General features: G+C 40.2%; 1 protein-coding gene across 10 annotated transcripts in view; it reads right to left on the reverse strand.

Moving 5' to 3' along the window:
* Positions 1-15,216, reverse strand: part of Sorcs1 (sortilin-related VPS10 domain containing receptor 1) — a 513,248-nt gene that overhangs the window by 54,662 nt on the left and 443,370 nt on the right. For all 10 annotated transcript variants that reach the window (NM_001438077.1, XM_087565405.1, XM_087565378.1 and 7 more), the window contains 1 exon segment: positions 11,719-11,890. In NM_001438077.1, coding sequence (NP_001425006.1) covers positions 11,719-11,890 — 172 coding nt within the window.

Here is a 15,216-nt window from a genome sequence, read left to right on the forward strand (position 1 = left end):
ATTCCTTTAGGAATAAACCTGTGAGACCGGTTTTTCCTAGTAGTAAGATATGTACTGGAAATACATCAGTTTTATTAAAAGCAAATTGAAGAAAGGGGGAAGAGGCACGGGGTAGCCACTGGGGGTATATGGAAAAGCATATAATGATGAAAAATAAAACTAAAATTTCACATTTTACTACCAACAAATTATGTTTTAATATGAATAACATTCTCACAAGAGAGAACTCGAAGGGATATACATGAGCTTGCTTGTTTATGCATGCATGCGCGCTCACACACACACACAATCACAGAGCAACAGAACCTACTTTCTCAGTTTCTTGCTTATGTTTTAAAATAGCACTTAAAGTTTTATACCTACCATCACTAGACATATTTTATCAAGTTATGCATACTCTAAACAGATGTGGAACTTCTTCCTTGGAACGTTGCAAAATTCCTTTTTGAAATTGTTCGGCTGCAGTGAAATCGAAATGCGTTTACAGAGGTCTGCAGAGGTCCAACACAGAAAAGTGTCCTACGAATCTCTGCTTGCAACATTCTGTTAGGTAAACTGGGTAAAAGTGCTTTGAAATATACTGTAGGTTAGAAAGCTGGTTTGAGCCTTCCAACAGGAGAGGATCCTATTATCTCAGCAGAAGGATGACTCTCTTGTAAAGAAGGCTGTCCTGTTTAAATGAACATGCAGCTTAGGAAGAGAAACATGTGAGGCAGTGAGGGAGGATGCTCTGTGGGATCTTCCCATGCAGTCAGATGTGCTGAGTCATCTCCACTGATGAGTGGGGTGACATGTCACAGCTAGATCACCCTCACACCACACATGATACGAATGGCTCTCAACATTTTTCAGTTGCAAATTCAAGATGGGTAGAGAAATATCCTCCAGTGTCATTTCTATTTCAGGCCTGAGAGGATTGCTATGTTATACTTGAAATTTGTAATACTAGAGGTACATAGATATGCCAACACCTCTTCGGGATGCAGGACGAGCACCAACTTTTAGGTCAAGATGAAAGACACATCCAGGTGTTGCTGTCACATGGTGGGTATTTAGTCTAACATCAGCAGTGCTGATGTTTGGAATTGATCACCTGGACAGGTGGAAAACTGTCCAGGAAGAAGACTTGTCTTACACGTGAGGATTACATGGTGTAGTGAAGCTCTGATCCAGAGGCAGTTGCCTTTCTCGAAGTTTCAGTGAGATGCTAATATGGTAGGTCCTTTAAATAAGGAGGGTAGGACAATGAAGATCCAAACAAGATCACAGCGTGGGAGCAGACTCTGGAATATTCACTGTACTGAAACTCTGGCTAGTAAACTTCCGTCTCTCTCTTCTCAAGACAAACTATGAACATCAGCTGTCTCTGGGTAACGAATATGAATGATCTCATACATACGGTGCAGTTTTGAGAAGAGAGAAAAGTGAGACCTGAGAAAAAGCTGCTAACCAGTGCGGCTTGAGCTAGAGACACTGGACCAACTGAAACCAACTCACATTGCTGACCCATTCCTCTCCTTCCTTCTAGCCTAAGGCAGGAGCAGGAAAGAGACGAAGTGGCTCAGTTAATTCTTCGAGGCCAAGAGAACAAAGTCAATGGGAGCAAGCAATAAAACAAGAGAAAAATCTCAGCTCTCATGGCTCACGAGTCAGTCTCTGCTTCTTTGTGTAGGCAGAGGAAACAGCAGCCTCTTAGGACAGATCCCAGTGAGCAGCAGCTTAGATACCTGTCCCAAGTTAGCATATCTGTTGTCTCTCTGCTGCTTCTTATGTCTCCAAATAGGCTTTCCCACTGAGCACGTTATCTTGTCAATTCTGTTCCCTATTCAAACAAAGAAGAGACTCTTGGGAAGTTTCATCCAAAGTGTCTTTCTGTCATCTGACAGCAGGAAGCACCCTGCAGTGTTTGGTGTGTGTTATTACATCTGGGGGACATTTATGATTCTATAACTCTTAAAGTAGCCAGCATGATGGCTGGAAGGAATGTGTATAATGAAGACATAGTCCGCTGCTCATAGTTTAGAGTTAAATCTCATGGAAACTATAACCCAGAATTTTGCTTATTGAGTTCTTGTCTTGGTACATAAATTGAAGTACTGAAACAATGGGATAGAGATCAAACTTTTAATTTTAGTCTTTTGCCTCAGACTTAATTTTAAAGCTTTAAAATATGCAGAGAATTGTCTCTCCTTATTCTTACAGCTGTTTAAAACAGATTTAATTAACTCCTGTGGCACACAGACAGCACTTCTGGCTAGCAGCACTCTTAAATAAATGCCTTCTAAATTAGTGCTGTTGAGTTCCTAAGACTGATTAGGTCCTTCCTGGTCGCCACGTGCCTGCCAGTGCTTGCACCGGATTTCTTTGCAGACCTGAGTGATGGTGGCATAAGTCTTTGGGCTCATTAGATGTTCATTAGTGGTCCAGAGGACATCCATCTTGAATAGGACTACAGACGTGACACCTCCCATTGCATGCTTGGATTTCAGTGCAAAATACCTTTGACTGGCTTCTTCATAATATTCAGAGGTGGCTGGAAGTGTTTTAGAGCAAACTCGTGAATTCTTTCATTTTCCTCCTGGGTTGGTTTGAAGATCTTGAAGATCTCCTTTGTTTTTAATGAAACGATGGCACATTAGTTTCACTTATTAATGACAATAATGATTGTTAATGAAATCGTGTCTAGTGTGTAGGCACACATGGGCTTGTGGGAAATATTCTTGACTCTGCTGTAGTGAGTGACATGTGAAAGTATCCTCATCTCTCTACTGTGTTCTTCCTAACGAGGCTTCTTCCTTATGTGAGGTAACTTTAAAGGCAACAGGTATGACAGTGGGATTTCTTATTAACCATAACGAAGTTACAGTTGTGAAGTTGAGTATCACCAGGTAGGGATGTTGTGGGACACTTTGGTTGAAAGACTGTGTTGCTAAATTGTTCATTACCTAGGTTTTAAGGGCAGTGTCATCCACTATTTTCACGAAGAGGCTTCAATTCTTATAGCAAACTTACCAACCCTGTGGCTTGGGTACACACAGTACCACAGAGGATTATAAACCAGCACGAGCATGCTCTGCCTTTGGATTTCCATCTGTCAGAAAGAGACTCTCTTTGCCCTGTTTTCATTGGAGTTTGCAGTGATACTCATGTCGGAATTAGGGCATGCACTGGTTCAGGATAAAAGAAGGGATCTTGCTTTCAGATGAAGGCTCTCAGACGCTCGGGATACAACTTAAGTTTAAGAGGCTTTTCCTTTCAAGTTTGGACTTCATCTCTACTCTCCTCAGGCAACTGATACAAATCCACACATGCATATTGGTTTTCTTCCCATTGATGTATGAGGTATTTGGAGCATAGACACTGAAGCTGCATCTCATGGCCACACGAGTTCTACTTCAGTGATATCCGTGGCTTACTGAGAGATTTCAAATGTTATCACACTCTCAGGCAACAGATTAGATTTATTTATGTGGGTTTTTTTTCTAGTACTTTCTACTTATAGAGCTCCCAGTTAACTCAAATCATATATCCATACAATAAGTTCTATAATATATAGAAAGTACTTGATAAAAAATTGGCACTTAGTAAAATATTCATTGAAAAACAAATTAAATGCATATTCAACTCCCTAGGAAGACATTCCGTTCCTTCGGTTCCGTGGATTGGTTGATTGTATAGAAAATGGAGATTGTACAGAGGGAGCTCCTATACAAGTTGCTAAGGTAAAAGGAAGATTATGTCAGACTTCAGCCCCACCTAGTGCCATACAAGAAAAACAAGAAAGGCAAAAAACAAGTGAACATATGGCAAAAGTACAAGCTTTGGGTTACAAAGGGTAATTTTGATACCGACATGAAGAAGTGAATCCTTCACTTGCTTTTGTATAAAGTTGATGCTGTATCTGAACCCAACCGGGACATCTGGGTTTCTTTGCTACCAGGAAGTCGTACTCCTTTTCTAACATCTGAGGCATGACATAAATATCTCTCTAGTTGCAAAATGTGGTACTAGGTGTGGGACAAGAGGCAGGAAATATTTTCAAAGTACCTGGCAAGTAAAAATTGGAATTCAGGAAATGGTGAGGAGGATGTAGGGCCCATGGTTTCATATATATATATATATATATATATATATATATGTGTGTGTGTGTGTGTGTGTGTGTGTGTGTGTATAATTTTATTTTGTTTTGTTTTAAGATAAAGTCTTACTATATATCACTAGCTGGCCTATAAATCGCTATATAGACCAGGCTGGCTTAAAAACCACAGAGATCCACCTGTCTGTCTACAAGTACTGATATTAAAGGCATGTGCCACCATGCCTGGATATACTTAGATTTTTTTTAATTAAGCGATAGTTTGATATAGACTATTCATTAGTACACTGTCCATAAACATTAACTTCTTGGATATTGTTTTTATATCTTATTTAACAATGCCCCTTAGAATTCAATACACAGTAATAAAGGTGAAGTTGTACAAAGTGAGGATATCCAGGAGCAGAAATAATAACTGGGCTTGTAGGAACATCTTCGATAAGCTATGAATGTTTTTGAGAAAATGCAGGATATCTTTGATATGTGTGCTGAGTTCGAATGTAGTAACTGGTAGGCCAGCCTGATTCTGCACAGGAACTCGGGTCTTCTGTATCCTAGTCACCGTTGCTACCTATCCTCAGCCAATGATGAGAAAATCAAAGCAAGCTTAGAAAACACAAGAAGTTCCAGCATCAAAATTAGTTCTTCGTACTTAAGGGAAGCAGTAAATTGTCCAGATAGGACAAAGCTTGAAGGTGACTATTGTTTGACTACTTAGTGGACACACAATCTATTCCTTTGTGTGCCTCTGAGGACAATGCACCTAGCTGTGTAAGGCTGGCACTAGATCATCTTGAGATACTCTATGGAAAACCTCCTACAAACCAGAAGAGTTGGTCTTTCTATGCTTCTGGCATCTGACTTGTTATCTCTGTACAGATGTAACGCTCACTGGCTTTTCATTTATTCTCCATTGTTCAGCACATGAACCGCCCATGCATGGGCACCGAGTCAACAGAGAAGCAGAAAAGCAGCGGCTGTCATTAATTAGGACAGAATCCTATCATCACATGTGGGGTCTCGGGGCTCTGCTGATGTGAGCGAAGTCGTTGCTGTGTCTTCTGCCCCGGAAGACACGAGTGTGAAGGAGCTGTGTGTGACAGCAGAAGGCAGCAGATTTCATCCCCGCTGCTGCTGCTCTGAGCACTCAGCTGGCGTGAACTCCTTTGACATTGTTTTCCCATCTTAACCCCAGAGGGCAGGAATTCACACATCTCACACACAGATTTTCCAATGTTTCCCCATCCGCAGCCCAGTGTGAGGTGCACGATGCTCTAGTTACAGGGTGGGGGTACAGCAGCTGAAAACCTGGCTCCTATAACTGAACTGCGTTCTCTGTCATGATGAAAAGCTCAGAATGGACCCAGACAGGAAGTTCTACTCCCTGATCTTGGTTGTATTTTGCTCTCATAAATGGAAAGCAGTCTAATTCTCGCTTAACTACCTGACAGTTCAAGAGGCTGCTCTTCTGATATTATGGTTTTTTTTCCCTGCCTCTGAAGAATCTACATTTAACATGTAGATAATTTTAGGGTTGAGTACTGGTACGGAAGATGAATACTCAGACACTCCAAGATAGGTTTTTTTTTTTTTTTGTTCTTTTTTTCGGAGCTGGGGACCGAACCCAGGGCCTTGCGCTTCCTAGGTAAGCGCTCTACCACTGAGCTAAATCCCCAGCCCCGTCCAAGATAGGTTTTATTTGTTTTAATAACCCCAAGCATGACTATTGTATTTTATAGGAACTTCTTGCATTTTGAAGTATAGAAGCATTTTGAAGAATAACGCTTATAAATATACAAATCACTAAATATGCAAATTAATTTGTATAGAATTGGCATTTGTATTTAGTAATTTAGATCAAGTGGTTGAAAGTTTCCATATTGCCCAAATTCCCTCTGAGGTACTTACTGTCCATCATGTCCCCAAAGTGGCATTGCCAACTGACCTGCCTTCACACAGAGATACCTGGTTACGTGACTGTCATTCTTTTAACGTACCCATGTCTGATAGTATGTAGAAACTTTTATCACAGTTATCATAGTTTTCTGTTTTAAGCTGCTTTTCATTGATGTGCTTGGATTCTAAAACATTTTAAATGTTATATTTACTTTTACTTTTCTGGGTATGAGTGTTTTCCGTGCATTTATGTCTGGGCACCATATGTATGCCTGGTGCCTGCAGAGGCAAGAGGATGGAAACAGATGCTCTGGAACTGGTGTTATAGGTGTATGTAAGCCGCCATGTGGGTGATAGGAAGGGAATCTGCTTCCTCTGCCAGAGCACCGTGTACTCTTCACTACCAAGCCATCTCTTCAGCCCCGATAATGACAATCCTTATAAGAGATTGACCACTGGATTACAATCTTTGAAAACTGCCTGAATTAGCATTTTTGCATTTTAATTGAACTGCCAATGCTTCCCTTATTGATTTGTAGTATATTTATATCTTTCCAGTTACAAGGCTTTTGTTGCAATTATGTGTTAATGCATATTCACTGGGGAATTTGTATTTTCTAAACAAGGTTATGAAGTACAGAAATCTTAATTGGAAATGGAGACTCACGGAATTCCATTTTCCATTGCACTTAGTGAATTTTGTTTGCTCTTTTAAGATCCTTGACTCAAGTTTTTGAAGATATTTTTCCTCATATTTTGCATAAGTTAGGTATACTTTTTAAAATTATACTGACAAATATAACTAGAATTATTTTGTATATTATGTATTTCTATATGGTTGCATAATACCTACATAATTTATTGTAGATATTATAATTTAATCTATTGAAATTGCATACACACATTCACACTTATATACAAAGAAACATATGTTCTTGTGTTTCTTATCTATTCTCTTCTTTAGTTGGTTTGTGTATGGAGATCCAAATAATAAATCTTTTTATCCATAACACCCAAATTTAATTCCTAATTTAATATTTAATTGTACACACACACACACACACACACACACACACACACACACACACACATATGCTACTGGCCAAAAGACGACTTTCCAAAGTTGATTTTCTCAGTCTCCCATGTGGAGTTTGAGAATTGAATCAATATCATCAGACTTGGTAGCAAGTACATTATTAGCCAAACAATCCGTTTACTCTAAGTCATCCAATCTTACAAATCATCTTCCAGATTATTTTTTCCATTCTTGTTGTTTAGCTCTAAAATTTTCATGCATTTTATAACAGCAGTCTAAATATTAACACAAAATATATTGGAAACTTTTATTAGGATGGCCTGGCCCGGAGGTCAATGTGCACAACATTGACATCTCAGAATACTGAATCTCCATCCACAGTCATGATACATTCCTTGGTTCATTGGGGTTATCTAAGAACTTCTTTTCAAATACATTGCAGTTCGCTGAATAGAACTATAGAAAATAAGCTGTTAAACTTGTTTATAAATATTTGGTGAATTTCAGTGCCACGATAAATTATGTTTAAGTTCAGATTTGTGATTTTTCTCCATCATTGTCTTTATCATTTCTTTATGACTTAGCCTGGTATTTTTATTTCAATCTACTCAATGCTTGTAGCCAGTCCTGTGATAAGGGATCTAAAATTTGACCCACTATATAATACAATGTGGCATCAGAACTATAAAATTATGGGAAAATTCCAGCCTTTCTAGCCATTCTCCTTTACCCTTCTCCATAATCCCTCCTCTCTCCTTGCCTTCACTTTTCTTTCCTCCCTCTCTCCATATCTCGGTCTCATTCCCTCTGTGCATTTGGTTTGCTGCAAGCTCATAATCAGAGCTTGAAGCAGAAGATACTAGATCCTTTACTGGACAGGAATAATACTCCTTAGCCTATATTTACTTGTGACTTCATAATTTCAATAAAGAATTCTTAAGAATTTTAGTTCATAGAAGACAGGGTCTGATGAAAGGCACTGACTTGGAAAGACTTAGAATTAAAATATTTATGATTATGTCACACATACACAGACACACACACACACTCCCAAATACATTATTCCTAAATAGATGAGTAGAGTCCGCTCAATCTATATGTTACTGGTATGTAGAATTAAAGAAACAGGTCATGGGGATAATTTGAATGGGAATATGGGAGGAATACATGGATAGGTTGGACGGAGGAAAGCAGGCAGAAGCAATGTCATTACAAACTCCAAAATAATAAGAATAGAAAATATGGTTTTGAGTAAGCATTTGTCCACTTTGTGGTTTTTCTCTTCTGCCCTTCTCAACCCACTTTTCTGCCATCTAAGAGAGGCAAAAGACTAGTGGGTGATTTTCCTGAGATGGTTCTGTCATAGATTACTAATCTATGAAAGATTGGCTTCTCTAGGAAAGGCCAAGAAGACAAAAATTGGAATGATTCCTACTACTAATATGTTTTCCCTGTTATTATTAAATGCATAATAATCACTAGGTATTGACCCACCCTTTTGAACAGATTTCCTCAGACCTACAAAGATGCACTATCTTGTAATGATACTATATAGACAAATAGAAAATGACTCTATAGAATTCCTGATTTGATTCCATTAATTTTACAAAGAAAGTTTTTAGAGATGGCCTTAGTTGCTAGAAAGATGTAATAAAGTCAATGTCAAGAATAGAATATGTCCTTTCCTCAGAATAGTAAGTAAAGGCTGCATAATAAGAAATGCAATGAGCTTTCATAATTACACTAAAAAGAGTAATAGATAATTTTATGTTATTTAGGTCCTGAGAGACCAGATTCTGGGTTTAGGATCCATCATAGAGAACTCAACCTAAGGTTGAACTCGAGATAACCCACAAGCCAGCACCTAACACCACTTTCCAAAGTTACTCCCTAAAGGAGACCAGTTTCCAAATCACTCTCTCAACAAGCATGCCCCCTGCACTTCACTTCCTAACATCCACCAATGCAGAGGAAAACTGAAGTTACATTTATGTTTGGGTCCTAGCACCCGCCAATTATGTTAAAGGGCAACAAAATTATGTAATGGCCACTCGATCAGATGTGTGTTAGGCTAGAAACCCCCTCGCCTGCTTACCATTTCCTATAAAACCTTGTCCTTCCGAGAGCTGAGGGCTACCTCACCAACCTGTCCTGCCACATCAGGTTGTCAGGGTCAGTGGTGAGTAAGAAGAGACCCCAGTTCAATTGCATCATAGTGGGCTCCTGGTTGGTCTTTTGGGGGCTCTCTAATGAGGCACAACATTCCAAGGGTAAGATCATACATGCATACTATGATAAGGCAAGGCCATGCAAAACCTGTTCCTTTGAACTTCGAATGAGTATATTACCACAAAACACTGCTTTGCACTTAATATCAACATCCTTCTGTAACTCCCATTCTATATAACATTTTATCTCTGAGGTAATTTTCTAAAGAACTTTTTTCTGTAATAAGGTATAAAAAGACCAGAGGACAGAAATAAAGTTGTTGGTTGAATGGTTTGGCTTGGGGAACTTTGCCCCATCCATCCATCCATCCATCCATCCATCCATTCAAATGCATATATGTCTGTCTATTTTTTGTGTGTAAGGATATGTGTATATGTGTAAGCATGCATGAATGCTGGTGGGGTTGATTGTGACAGATGGTCAGACCCCCCCCCCAGGTGTATGAATGTTTGGATGTATATTGTCTCTGTGCATACTTGACTGCATAAAGCATTTTAATTCTCTTCATTTACTTCTTCTCTGGTTCATAAAGAGTTAACCAGATTAGCCAGAGAGGCGTCTGGAGGATTCACCCCTCCTGTTTTAGTTTGAGGTACTGAGCTCCAGAGGCTGCAGTAACTGACAGGTCAGCTTTCATTGTAAAGTTAGTTAGACTTAAGACAGGTAAACATTTTACTATAGAAAACGCAACCCTAATGTTTTGCTATAATTTGAATGTTCATTACTTGTAAGGCTGGGTATTTTTCATGTTCTTTAACCATTTTGTTTTTTCCATAGGACTATTTAATTTTAATATTCCTATTAAAAATAAAGATGAAAAATAGACAATTATAAAAAAAAAAAAAAAGAAAACGCAACCCTAAATATTTCACAAGACCAAGTCTTGTTCCCACCAACGCTCTTCCCCCTCGACTTACCTCAAGAAAGAACCAAGAAAGAACAGTTGGGGCTGACCCAGACCTATTTCTACCCCTTCAACCCCATAACACTAGATAGCAGAGACAGAAGAATAGAGGGGAAAGGGGGGCAACATTATGGTTCACCTACTTCCTGCTGATTACGGGCATTGAGTTCATGTGGAAGCTTGGTCTTCGCCATCAGTATATTGAATTCTTCTTCTTGTTTTCTCTTTATGTGTGAGTACTTAAATTACAACCAACGACAAGTAACAGCAATCAACCAACAACCCAGGCCACCTCACTGGGCCCAAGCATTTATATACTCTCTGAAAAGTTCCCAGAACCCCAAACAGCACACAATTCCAGAAACTATCTATAGTTGGCAAAATCATGACCCTGGTAGATAATGAGGCAAATCGTAGTCAGCTATAGTGGATGATCTGAGGCAGCTCCATATCCCACAGAACATATTCTTATAATATTTCTACATTTTTCAAAGAAACCAAAACTTCACACTTGTCACTGAACAGTCCTCACTCCTTCATCTTTCCCGTCAGTCACCAGCCTGTGAATTCTTCTTCCCAACTCTTACTACTTGTCTTGCTTTTGTTTGCTGGCTTTACTCACAACATTGTGTGTAACTGTAATTTCTTATAAATGAGAATGGTTCTGTCCACCATATCTACAGATTGAGTATGTGCATACATGGCAAGGTATGTGTCAGACAATTAATGCACAGGAAAGTTCCAGGGCCACTGACTATCAGAAGAAGTAGCTGGAAGTCAACCTTGTATGCTTTAATGCTGATGTCATTAGTTATGCTGAGAATTTCCTTATCTTCCTCAAGGCGAATGCCGGCTGTGTTTCAGCAGAAGACATGATTATGGCTTGATTTAATGTCTGGGGTAATTTATTTAATGTGCTTATTCTTAGAAAGCATCTAGTTCCAACATGACAAGTTTGCCTTTGTAGAGTCCTAAGTACACAGAATATATATTTTTCTTTTATTCTCCACCTACAGAGTCAGAAATTTCAGACACACATAATTTGTCAAAGAGTAATCAGAGCTCATAATGATGTCCTCAGAGCGTTACCAAGATACAAAGTCCCAGCTGTCAAAGATGTTATACTAATTTATAACTTAGTGCTATATTCGATCAGTAAAGTTAACCAGCCTGTTGCCTTGGGAAAGAAAAGCCATGATGTTAGGCTGAGAGGTGAAAGCCCATCCCCCTTTCATTTGGTTGAATCTCTATCTGTGTTAAATTACTGGGGGGGAGGAGGGGAACATTCACACATTTTGAGAATGTGTTCTCCTAACAATGCCAATAAAGCAGAGTTAAATCCGAGCACAGTCACTGATGTAAGGGGATGAAAGCCAACTTCCAGGAAACTGAACCTGTCAAGAAAAGTGAGATGACACAGTGGAGCTGAGGCTGAGAGTGGGAGACACTTGCAGCTCAATGCGAAGAATGTGAACAAGGCTTCGCAAACAAAGCCGTGATCCACTAGGAAGATCACTTGTCCTACAGAGCCGAGGGTGGACAGGAGCCATGCCTTACCTCTTCCAACTGCACCATGAGAGTGACATTGTGCCCCTGTTCTGCTGTCAGTTTCCCATCTGCAGTGACAATCCGTAGCCCACGAGGGGCCTTCCCTGGACACTTCTGTGGTTTGGCGGTGTACTGTTCCCTCACTCCGTCCGTGCAGTTATTGGAGACCACCTTCCTGTACCTAAAGCAGAAGATTACAAGTTAGACATGGGCTCATGTAATGAAGATTCCTGCTGAAATTTCAAACAAGGCCACAACCTAGAATGAAGGTTGGTGACCTCCAAACTGCTGACCTTTCATCTTGCTATCAATGCTTTGGGATGATTCGTATACAATGCCTGTTGCTGGGTGAGGGTAGAATGTCCTCCACAGGGATGTTTGTAGAAACACATGGTAGCCCTGCTGGTAGTCCTGCTCTGGGAGGTGGTGAAACGTTTTTTGGAAGTGGGGCTAGCTTGCAAACTCCCACTCAGGTTGAGGCCTAAAGATGAGGTAGCTCTTTGGTTCATGATCAAGATGTGGAACAGCTCTATTGCAAGCTCCCGTTGCTGTTTATCTCCTGACATGGTGGAATGTATTTCTCAAACTGTGAGCTAAAACAATACTCTCCAACCTTAAGTTGTTCCTATTGTATACTTTGCTACAGAAACAAAGAAAATAATAGACACAACATCCAACATCATTACAAACAAACCAAGAAACACTATCTATAAGTAGCATTTTATGGCCTTTTTAAAAGCAGATTTTTATTTTGAGTGTATGTATGTGCACTACTGGTATACAAGTGGCTGCGGAGTCCAGAAAAGGGGAGTGGATCTCCTGGAACTGTAGTCACTGTGGGTTATGAGCCACTTAATGTGGGTGCTGGGAACCAAACCAGAGCCATCCTTAAGAGCAGCAAGTGCTCTTAACCACTGAGCTCTCTCAAACCTGCCATAAACTTCTTTGATCATCAACTCAGCAGATGAATCATTTCTTCACTGTGAGCAGTGAGATATGCACAGAGGTAAAAGACACAGTCTCTGTAACACTGCATTAATAATCAGTTGCATATACATAAATAGATAATTTAGACAATAACACAAAGAACAAATAATTTTGTATTACAAAAAAGCACCATGATTGTCCTCTCTTTCCCCTTTGCAGTGCCCAGATTCTGGGACACTCAGTGGGACCTCTATGGTTGCAGATAGTACTCTGGAGCTAATATAAGTTTTACTAGAAATGAAGATCAATTTACAAATCAAGCACAATAGGCTGCTAAAATAAAATTTTGTGGTAATGTAAACACCTACAATAAGGACTGGGATAAAATTCATGTGAACATGGATTTTCTCTCAAAATATTGCATTCACACTATTGGTGATGTAAGAGAATGTGATGTCTGTATGATGAGAGGAAGTCATGGGAACGATTCAGGTGTGGAGAGGCATGCATAGGTATGCAGAGTCATGCAAGAGCTCATCTTAGCATGTAACCCAGTTTATGACGTATGAACCATTTATCCCTGGGATTTTTTATAGACTGCGGTTAAGCATGGATAACAAAAACTGTGGAGGGTAAAGGTATGAATAAGGGAAGGTAATGATAAACTTCTATATAATAAGGCTATTTGCAATTCAGGGAAAGCATAGATTATTGTGTGCATTTTCAAGTTAGAAACAATTGTACCCATCTCCTCACTGTCCTAGAACAGAGGCTAGACAGCAAACCTTACGCCCAGCACGCACAATATGTAAAAGAATTATGTGATTAAAGAATGAGTAAACTGAGATTGGCATAGACAACATGTAAAAAATAGCCAATTTAGTCCCGTGTTAAAATCCATTCACTATAACACTGATAGTGAACTGGACTTGACCTGCTGGCACTAATCCATCGATAGCGATCTAGTAGATTAGCTATGTAAAGCTGAGGACCAAGTGAGATGTTCAGCTGCAGCCAGGACATAATGTCTGAGAGAAGAATGAAGCTTAAAAAGAAAAGAACTTCAGACACTATGGATTAGAACTAAGTGCATCGTTCACACTGAACTCACCTTGCAGTGTACGCACGGGATTAAATGACTTGACTCACAGAGATCACTTGAAACTGGTAAGTGCTGATGAGCTGTTACCAACTATTTTGTTTAAAACTATAACAACCTGTACGCCATCCCAACAGCCCCGGGATATGTGGGAAGTCTCTAAGCTACCAGCGGCGCTCTCTACATGCTTTCTGCCTCCTTTCTGCCTCTCTGAACTCTTTCTCCTGAACCAGCTCCTCTGGCTCCAGCTACATCTCCACTGCTAAGCCCTTAGCAAGGAGCTACTGGTTTCCTCCTGTTCTGCCTGCTGCCTAGAGCCTACCCACCCTCTACGGCAAAGCGTACCTCTTACCTTCTGTGTGTATGTGTGTGTGTGTGTGTGTGTGTGTGTGTGTGTGTGTGTGTGTGTGTGTGTGTGTGTGTGTGCAAAACAACTTCTTGACTAGAATGGGAAGATAGAAGAAAAATCCCATTTACAGAACAATTCCTGTGCCTTTGTTTTTTGTTTTTGTTTTTTATTAACTTGAGTATTTCTTATATAAATTTCGAGTGTTATTCCCTTTCCTGGTTTCGGGGCAAACATCCCCCTCCCCCTCCCCTTCCTTATGGGTGTTCCCCTCCCCATCCTCCCCCCATTGCCGCCCTCCCCCCAACAATCTAGTTCACTGGGGGTTCAGTCTTAGTAGAACCCAGGGCTTCCCCTTCCACTGGTGCTCTTACTAGGATATTCATTGCTACCTATGAGGTCAGAGTCCAGGGTCAGTCCATGTATAGTCTTTAGGTAGTGGCTTAGTCCCTGGAAGCTCTGGTTGCTTGGCATTGTTGTACATATGGGGTCTTGAGGCCCTTCAAGCTCTTCCAGTTCTTTCTCTGATTCCTTCAACGGGGTCCTATTCTCAGTTCAGTGGTTTGCTGCTGGCATTCGCCTCTGTGTTTGCTGTATTCTGGCTGTGTCTCTCAGGAGCGATCTACATTCGGCTCCTGTTGGCCTGCACTTCTTTGCTTCATCCATCTTGTCTAATTGGGTGGCTGTATATGTATGGGCCACATGTGGGGCAGGCTCTGAATGGGTGTTCCTTCAGTCTCTGTTTTAATCTTTGCCTCTCTATTCCCTGCCAAGGGTATTCTTGTTCCCCTTTTAAAGAAGGAGTGAAGCATTCACATTTTGACCAGCCGTCTTGAGTTTCATTTGTTCTAGGCATCTAGGTTAATTCAAGCATTTGGGCTAATAGCCACTTATCGATGAGTGCATACCATTTGTGTTTTTCTGTGATTGGGTTACCTCACTCAGGATGATATTTTCCAGTTCCAACCATTTGCCTACGAATTTCATAAAGTCATTGTTTTTGATAGCTGAGTAATATTCCATTGTGTAGATGTACCACATTTTCTGTATCCATTCCTCTGTTGAAGGGCATCTGGGTTCTTCCTGTGCCCTTGTTAAGATGCAGACTCTACATGATTTCCTTCATTTATTGTCA

This window comes from Rattus norvegicus, chromosome 1, assembly GCF_021556685.1.
Source record: "Rattus norvegicus strain SHRSP/BbbUtx chromosome 1, alternate assembly SHRSP_T2T, whole genome shotgun sequence".
Classification (NCBI taxonomy): domain Eukaryota; kingdom Metazoa; phylum Chordata; class Mammalia; order Rodentia; family Muridae; genus Rattus; species Rattus norvegicus.